Below are 8,276 nucleotides of genomic sequence, written 5' to 3'. Positions count from 1 at the left end.
CATCACCTCTGCTTTGTTTTCATTAAAATTTAAAAAGTTCAAGGCCAACCAAGCTTTAATGTCACCTGGACATAAAAGATGAAGACTGAATATGAAGCCGGTTCATACAGCCTGACCCTCTGAGCGAACCAGAACCTGATTGGACCTCTCTGCCGTTTACCAAACCAACTTGTAATCGCTTCCAGCTCATCTGAATCTTTATCTTGCTGATGAACAACCTGACCTAAAGGGTTCCTGCAGGGGGCGCTGCAACACCAAGATCCAGCTGTAAATGTGGCTTCCCGGTTTTTACTCATCGGTGGCGTTAAACCGGACAGGAGTTTCTGCAGGAACGTTGTATGATGCGCGCCGACTTTGTCCTGTTTTGTTTTCATTGATTTCGTCTTATTTCGTGATGGTTGCGTGACGAATGTCGAGTCCATCTTTGCCGTCGGTGCTGGACTCTGTCCAGGTAAGTCGTTTTCACTTCGTAGCTGCTTGTTGTTTCTGTCCTGACCGTCTCCGTCTCCTCCTGCTCTACTCAATCGCCGCTTTCCTTTATTTTTTTAGGCAACCCCAGCGACTTCGACGAAGGCCTCGCCAGAACGGCTGCTCTTCACCGCTGAGGCTCCGCCCCCTGACCCGTTTGAGTATTATGACGCTGGGAACCACTGGTGCAAAAACTGTAACATCACTTCTGGTTCCATGTTTGACTTTTTCACACACTTACACAGCAAACCGCACCGGAAGGTTTGTTCTTCACACGGTTTGATGTCTCACTTTTCTCCTCTGATCAATTTCACCGTGGGTGTTTTTGCTCGCAGACTTTGGATCCGTACGATCGGCCCTGGGCCTCCAGTCCCACCAAGACCCCCAAGACCACCGCAGGAGACGCCAAACGGACCAAACCAGCCAAAGGTACTGGCACCATGTCGAGATTTGATCCAATTAAAGCTGCGGCTGCTGATGTGGTCTCTGAGCCACTGAATTTTGTTAGCTGTCTTTTACTTCCAGGTGGAACTCAGATTGGACCTCTGTGTCAGAGAAGAAGACATTTACACCTTCTGATGTCTTTTCATTAGTTTTTCCATCAGCTAGCGCTCTGAGATAACTGCTCACCATTCTCTATAGAAACAGCAACTATTTTCTCTGAATCTCTCGGTCCTGACAGGTTCTGATGTCCGCCAGGTAAACACTATTGGAAGCTGGTTTTGTCTCCTGCCCGGTGTTTGAACGGTGCTGCTTGTGTTTGACTGCAGGGTCAGAGTTCCTGGTTCCTGTCAGAGGGTTCTTCTGCCTGCTGTGTAAGGAGTTTTATGGAGACGCCATCTGTGCTGAGGAACACGTCATCACACACTCTCACAATGAGAAATACAAGGTATGAGCTAAAGGAGGCCGGCTGGTGTAGTTTCACCTCCAGCTGCTGCAGAGAACTGGATCCTTTCAGACATGGACCCCAGGCCCAGTTCTCGGCTGCACTGGTTCTGACTTTGCTTCCTCAAAAGTTAGCTGCTAAGCTAGCAGGGCAACTAGCATGCTAATGCTGAAGTGCTAATGCAGCAGAACAGTTCTTTCACTCTCAAAACGTCGTCTGGTCACAACTTGGAGCTAAAGTCTTTACTGGTCTGCTCTTCTTCAAGTGTCTGAGCGGACTGGGGAAGCACCGCCACCCTGTGGTGAAACCCGGTACAACATCCCAGTTCACCCCATTTTAATTCTGATAAATTAATAAAACAAAACAATGTAATCACAGATAATTTTATTATGTTGGATTCATGTTAGTATGTATCTAAAGACATAGCTGTGAATTTAAAGAAATATTTCAAAAATAATCAGAAATCCCTGCAGGACCTCCCCACGTTGAAGACCTCTCGTCTCAGCAATAAAAACGTTCCCAGGACCTAAACTCATGCATATTTCTGTTTTTCATGCTTCCTTCACCAGAAACAAATGGTGGAGAATCCGCTGTATGAGCAGAGGAGGAATCTGGACCGGCAGGCGGGCCTGGGTTTGGAGGCAGGCGGAAAGAAACGCAAATATGACGACGACGATAAAGACAGAGACGATAAGAACAAAAACAAAAAGGACAAAAAGAAGGAAGAGGAGGCTGCCGAGACCTGCGATGAAAAAATCAAAGTAAAGAAAGAGGAAGAGGAGCAGAAAGTGAAGGCAGTCAGAAAGAGCCTGGAGGAAGACAAGTTTTATAGCAAGAAAGATGAAGATGAAAAGTACAAACAGAGCAAAAAGGAGGAGAAACACAACAGCAGAGAGAATGAAGACAGGAACAGCCGGTACAGAGGCAGCAGTCGAGACGAAGAGTATCGGCACCGCCATCGCAGGGACGACGATGGTCATCCAAAGTACGGCAATAAATGCACCGAGGACAAATACAAGGAGGAGAAATGTTCAGATTCCAGATCTAAACATGATCGAGAGCGAGATGAAGGGAAGCATAAAGCCGAGCCTGAGAAACCAGGAGGGAAACCAGACGCCAGGAAGTCTGAACCTCCGCCAAAACCCTACGAGCTGCCCAAGATCTTCTGTGGGCCGAGTCCGGCCATGAGGGCGAAGCTCCGCAAGCAGGCGATGGAGGCCAGCAAAGCACCGGCCTCTGCAGCCTCCGCCACTTCGTTTGGGAAGTTCACATGGAAGAAGAAAGAGAACCAGCTGGCAAAGGAAGCCCAGAAAGTTGCAGCAGAGTTCCTCAAGGACGAAGAAGCAGCTGCAAAGGAGAAGCCAGGGGAAGAAGAGGACTCCTTCTCCAAGTCAGTGGCTGCTGCCAAAGAGATTGCTGAGAAGCTGGCCGGTGAGGAGCTAAAATCTCCACCTTGGTACACGTCTGGTCGAGGACAGATCCGGCCAAACCTCCGTGCTCCTGTGGCTCCGCTGAGGAGAGCTTCCCTGGCAGGAAAACCTGCATCCCTTAACACATTTCTGAACATGAGACCCCAAAGCACCGATGGAGGTCCACCAGGGCCTTTTCCTAGGGCCCCTTTCAGGCCCCCAAACCCACAGATGTTCAACAACAAACCCGGGCCTCCAGTAAGCTCTGCTGGACCGTTGGGGGTAATGTCTGCTGCACCCACGGTGACCAGACCAGAGCAGTTTGGTCCTAAACTCCCTCCTTCAATGTTGAAACCTGGACCATGTCAGAATACCTCTAAACCTGATTCAGCTGAGTCAAAACCTGAAATGAAGCAAGGGCCACTGTTCCCTAAACCTGCTCCGGTCCAGTCAAAACCTGCAACAGGACAGAGTAGTCCTTCAACAACTTCCCCTGCTCCGTTAAACACAGCATCCTCAGAAACTCGGTCTGCTCCATCAGAGGTTAAAGCTGCGACTCCTCCAGCTCCCGCTGCTCCACTCACTCCATCCAAAGCTACGCCTTCACAACCAGCATTGATAAAGATTGTGTCCGATGTGGCGGCTCCTGGCGTCCCGGAAAGTGAGCAGACTCGCACCGTGTTCGTCAAGCCACCTCCTTTCAAGAGCATGCTAGCGGGGCCTCAGAAGTCGGAGAAGCTCCAGGGCAACCTGGCTGCAGCCAAGGCTCAGGCCTTATTTGACATCTTCTACAGCAGCCTCGGCCAAGCCGGCCCTTCCTCTTTCTCCAGAACAGAAACCGACGTTGGAGCTGGTAAAGGTTCTCCTTCAGCCCCAGTCCAAAATAAGAATCAGCCCCAAAATAAACCTGAACCCCAGATCCAATCACAAGATCAAACCCAAACACCAAACATACTCCCAACTCAGACCCACAACCAATCAGAGCCCCCAGATGAACCCAGACCCCAAACACAGGAAATGCCTGAATCCCAACCTCAGGTTGAACCACAACTCCAAAATGAGCCTAAAGCCCTAAAACTCACCCAACCACAACCTCAACAAACCCAACAAAAACCTGAATCTCAACCCCCGGATCATCAGAAGGAGCCGTCACATGAACCTCAAACGGCCCCCCAACACCATTCTCTGTCGCCCACCTCTACTGAACCTCCAAATACAATACCAACTTCTCCACAGAACGGGTTTCAAAGCCCACAAACCCAGGCTGATGGTGACATTCAAATTACCTCCGTTTGGTCTCTTCAGGACATCACAGCTCCAACAGATAAGGCTGCAGGTCCTGAACCATCTGACCCACCTCCTCACTCAGAACAGACTCCATCAGCTCCTACTGAAGGATTGTCTCAAAGTCCTCCCACTAGTCCTGGGCGTAAATCTCAAATCTGCCCACAGACCAAGCCCATTTCGATGGAACCAGCAGCTGAGCCACTGTTCCAGCCGGAAACTCAGTTTGAACCCCAAATAGACCAGGATGCTAATTCACATCAAGAGACAACTCCAGAACCACAGCCTAAACCCAAACCAAGTCCTAGAACCAGAGGTAAGGCAGCAGCAATGAAGAAGACCCCTTCTGCTGCTCCGGTTCGTCAGACCCGCTCCCAGACCCGATACCAGACTCGTCAGCAGCAGAGTCAACCAGAACCCGAACAGAACCCAGGGGCAGGGAACCAGGACCTCACGGCGTCAGAAGCTAAAGGTCTGGAGTCGCCTGATCCGGAGCAGGAGGCCGCCTCGCACAGAGAGACGGATCCTCCAGGGACGGATGTCACCACGGAAACCTTGGGTCTCCCTTCAGACATGACCGCCCTGGACTTTGACTACACTTTTAACTTTGAGTAGGATGCCGGGGTCCCAGAGGTATTTACAGGGCGGGAGGACATGACAAGTTAAGGAAACTTGGACTGTTAAAGTACCAGACTGACGTGGAGATCTGACCTCCTCCCAGAAGCCCCGGCTCTACGTCAGACTCCTTGTTTTCCACCAATAAGACGTTTTGATTTCCTAAAGTCTCTGCAGGTTTCTGTGGTTTGGATTTAAAGTCATGTTCCTCTTTAGATCTAGACACCAGCGGCTCCCGTGTTCTTGCCTGCAGATGTTTCTCCTCCATCGTGCTGACGCTGTAATATTTGTTTCTTTCAGCAGTTTTAATAAAGAATGTTCTGAACCCTTCTCTTCTTGCGTTGCTTGAAAGTTTCTAAAGCAAGACGGACTGAGGTTAGGTGCTTCATCCCTTATCTGATGATCTGATGAAGTTGTTACTAAACTATAACTTCACAACATGCTCAACATTTCTCATTTTAATTTCTTACTTTTCGTGGTTCTCATAAAGCTTCCCCTTTATTCTGCTAATATTATGAATTTATTCTCAAAGAAAAAAATAAATCTTAGCCTTCATACTTTTGCCTGTCAGAGAAAAATGAAGGTTAATCTTTCTGTCGCTTAGTTTCTTGTAATTAGAAAACTAAGCGTTAGTTTAGATCTAAATATTTAGTTTGAAACGGTGACATGAATAACAGGCTAAATAACTCAGATTATTCCCGTTTTGACTGCATAACTTTCCAGAACCAACCAAACCATGTTCTGACCTCCTTGGATTAAAGTTTAATGTTCAGAACCAGAACCTGAAGGTAAGAACATCTGGTCCCTGCGGAGAACATCCACCTTCTCCTGGTTCTGTTCGGTTCGGAACCCGCCTTCCTCAGGTTGGAGGGTTGGTGTGTGGTTCGGTTCGGGTTCCTCAGGTTGGAGGGGTTCTGTGTTGCTGGGGAAGACTCCAGACCCGCATCGCCTCCCTGCAGCCTCACCCTCGCTGTTAAACTCACGTTTATCCAATAGGAAAAATCCCTGCACGCGTCGCTAGGCAGACGGCGGCTCCGGCAGCCAATCGCATTGGCCGTGTGGGGTAGCGGGCGCACGGAGTAGACTGACCGAGTGACAGCGTTTGAGTCCCGGGGAGGAGGATCGCAGAGGCTCCGTGGGAGAAGTCAGCGCCGCGGACAAGATGCCGAACAAGCCGAAGAAGGAGAAGGTGAGTGTGGGCTACGGAGGTTGCGTGGAGCCTTTACCCGTGGAGCGTGGAGGGACAGCGGGGTGAAGGCGGGTTCAGATTTGATGAAGCTAAACGACTAAAAGGCCCGTTAGCATCACACAACGCTGAAGTCGGCTCGTGATTGGTAGCATCAGTAAAGGGTCATTCCGTAGAGTTAAAGTCTGATTGCTTAAAGGTTTAAGAATCTTTTTCATAAATATAGAAATCACCTGGGGCCACCAGCAGGAGGCGCTAATGGAGGAAAAGCTTTAAGTTCATCTTCAGAAAAGTCTTTTAAATTTTAGAGTCTGATTTTAGAATGAAAGTGTTTGTTTGATTGGTTCTGATCAGAGGAGAACAGAGTCCCTGAACCTCCTGATTTAACAGTCATTGTTGAAATAAAACCAGTAACCTGCACCAGTTTAACCAGTTTGAGCTGGTTAATAACTCCATAGATGTAACGGTCCTTACTATCGGTCACAGGCCAACTTCAGGAGAGCTAAAGGTGTCCACAGAGGAGCAAGAGAACCGAGACCAGCTGCTTCCGCTCAGTCCCGCCGGTACCGGGTGGGTGTGTCCCGGCTGCGAGGGAGCCGGGAGCTCCGGGAGTAGCTGGCTCTCTGATCCGCCTGGGAGCTCCGGGGCTCGGCTGCTGGCTGTCCCCGGGCTGCGTGACTCATCCCAGCGACTCCGAGGCTGCGCTTCCCCGCAGTCCGGTTCCGGATCACTGGGTCAGAACCAGCGATCCAGAACCATCAGCCGGTCTCATGTATAGAGCGGTTCTGATGGACCCGGTTCCTGTGCGATCAGTGAGAACCTCAGGGTTCTGGTTCTGATCGGCTCCTCTTGGACCAGCTGATTTCTCTGGCTCGGTTTCTGGTCCGGACCTGATGAAAGTCACTGGATCTCTATGGATCTGCTGCAGCACATGACCGGGTTCTGGTCCAGATCTAAAGGAACCCGCAGGTGATCCCTACTCCATGAGGTTCTGATGGTTCTGATCCAGAACCGGGTCAGAACTCTGCTCCCTGAACTTCCTCCACTTTATTCTGAAAAGTTCTCCCCAGGAAGTTGTGATCCGATTTATAACCATGTTCTTCATCATTTGGGCCCGATTTCTCGGACCCGGTTCCAGCGTTGGTTCTGATCAGTTTAACAGAGTAACACCATGGTTCTGGTTCTGGTTCTGGTTTGTTGTTTTTCAGGAATCCAGCAAATCTTCCAAAACCTCCAAGAACAGCAGCAGCGTGAAGGACGGCGGGCCGGAGAACCCGGAGGAGGTGGGTCGCCCCGGCCGCCGCGGCCCGACCGGAACCAGAACCTCTGACCCGCCCATGTGTTTCAGGTGCAGCAGCAGCAGAGCGGCAACAAGCGCGCCAGCTGCAGCACGCCGCCGCCAACGCAGCTCAACAAGATCAAATACTCCGGCGGCCCGACGCTGCTGAAGAAGGAGCGGCGCCAGAGCTCGACCCGGTTCAGCCTCACCAAGAACCGCGAGCTGCAGAAGCTGCCCGCCCTGAAAGGTGACCGGACTGGACTGGACTGGACCGCACCAGAACACGACCCCATTCAGATCCGAATCTGTCCCTGTCCCCAGATGCCCCGCCCCCGGAGCGTGAGGATCTGTTCGTGCAGAAGCTGCGGCAGTGCTGCGTCCTGTTCGACTTCATCAGCGACCCGCTCAGCGACCTCAAGTACAAGGAGGTCAAGAGGGCGGGGCTTAACGAGATGGTGGAGTACATCACGCACAACAGCGAGGTGGTGACCGAGAGCATCTACCCCGAGGCCGTCGTCATGGTGAGTCCCAGGTGTATCCAGGTGAACATATGGGCGTGTCTGTAGGAAGCTCCGCCCCCTCGGCGCCGCCTGGAGCTCAGCACCAAAGGTTCCCTCATTGTGCTATGTTCACTTGCCCTGGGACGTCTGGCGTTTCCTCGTTTACTCCAAGCTAGGCACATGTAGCTACCAGAACCGTCACTATGGTAACGGCTGTTTGTGTCCTGCAGTTTTCCATAAATGTGTTCCGGACTCTTCCTCCATCCTCCAACCCGACTGGCGCTGAGTTCGACCCGGAGGAAGACGAGCCGACGCTAGAGGCGGCCTGGCCTCACCTGCAGGTACGACTCCAACTCCTGGAGGTCCAGGTGAGCAGAACCAGAACCAGAACTGACCCAACCTGTGAATCCACAGCTGGTGTACGAGTTCTTCCTTCGCTTCCTGGAGTCTCCGGACTTCCAGCCCAACGTCGCCAAGAAGTACATCGACCAGAAGTTCGTTCTGTCGGTAAGACATCACCTGGCCAGGTGGGGCTCCAGGTGGGGCTCCTGGTGGGGCTCCTGGTGGGGCTCCAGGTGGGGCTCCTGGTGGGGCTCCTGGTGGGGCTCCAGGTGGGGCTCCAGGTGGGGCTCCTGGTGGGGCTCCTGGT

At 51.6% G+C, this 8,276-nt stretch overlaps 2 protein-coding genes across 3 annotated transcripts in view; both read left to right on the top strand.

The window, feature by feature from the left end:
* Positions 1-4,993, top strand: part of znf318 (zinc finger protein 318) — a 23,750-nt gene extending 18,757 nt beyond the window's left edge. For both annotated transcript variants that reach the window (XM_015018915.1, XM_015018914.1), the window contains 4 exons: positions 550-729; positions 804-897; positions 1,239-1,357; positions 1,924-4,993. In XM_015018915.1, the coding sequence (XP_014874401.1) occupies positions 550-729; positions 804-897; positions 1,239-1,357; positions 1,924-4,662 (3,132 nt within the window). In that variant the 3' untranslated portion in view covers positions 4,663-4,993. The remainder of the gene's footprint in view (positions 1-549; positions 730-803; positions 898-1,238; positions 1,358-1,923) is intronic.
* A 700-nt stretch (positions 4,994-5,693) lies between these two features.
* The window catches only part of ppp2r5d (protein phosphatase 2, regulatory subunit B', delta), a 9,221-nt gene continuing 6,638 nt past the window's right edge, over positions 5,694-8,276 (top strand). Inside the window, exons 1-6 of the mRNA XM_015018907.1 lie at positions 5,694-5,851; positions 7,057-7,131; positions 7,197-7,374; positions 7,449-7,648; positions 7,858-7,968; positions 8,042-8,275. Coding sequence (XP_014874393.1) covers positions 5,825-5,851; positions 7,057-7,131; positions 7,197-7,374; positions 7,449-7,648; positions 7,858-7,968; positions 8,042-8,275 — 825 coding nt within the window. The 5' untranslated portion in view covers positions 5,694-5,824. The remainder of the gene's footprint in view (positions 5,852-7,056; positions 7,132-7,196; positions 7,375-7,448; positions 7,649-7,857; positions 7,969-8,041; position 8,276) is intronic.

The sequence above is a fragment of the Poecilia latipinna genome, unplaced genomic scaffold, assembly GCF_001443285.1.
Source record: "Poecilia latipinna isolate Pla-1442-1.1 unplaced genomic scaffold, P_latipinna-1.0 Scaffold2340, whole genome shotgun sequence".
Classification (NCBI taxonomy): Eukaryota; Metazoa; Chordata; class Actinopteri; order Cyprinodontiformes; family Poeciliidae; genus Poecilia; species Poecilia latipinna.
The sequence above is the reverse complement of the archived record's forward strand: the minus strand, read 5'-3'. Positions and strand labels throughout refer to the sequence as shown.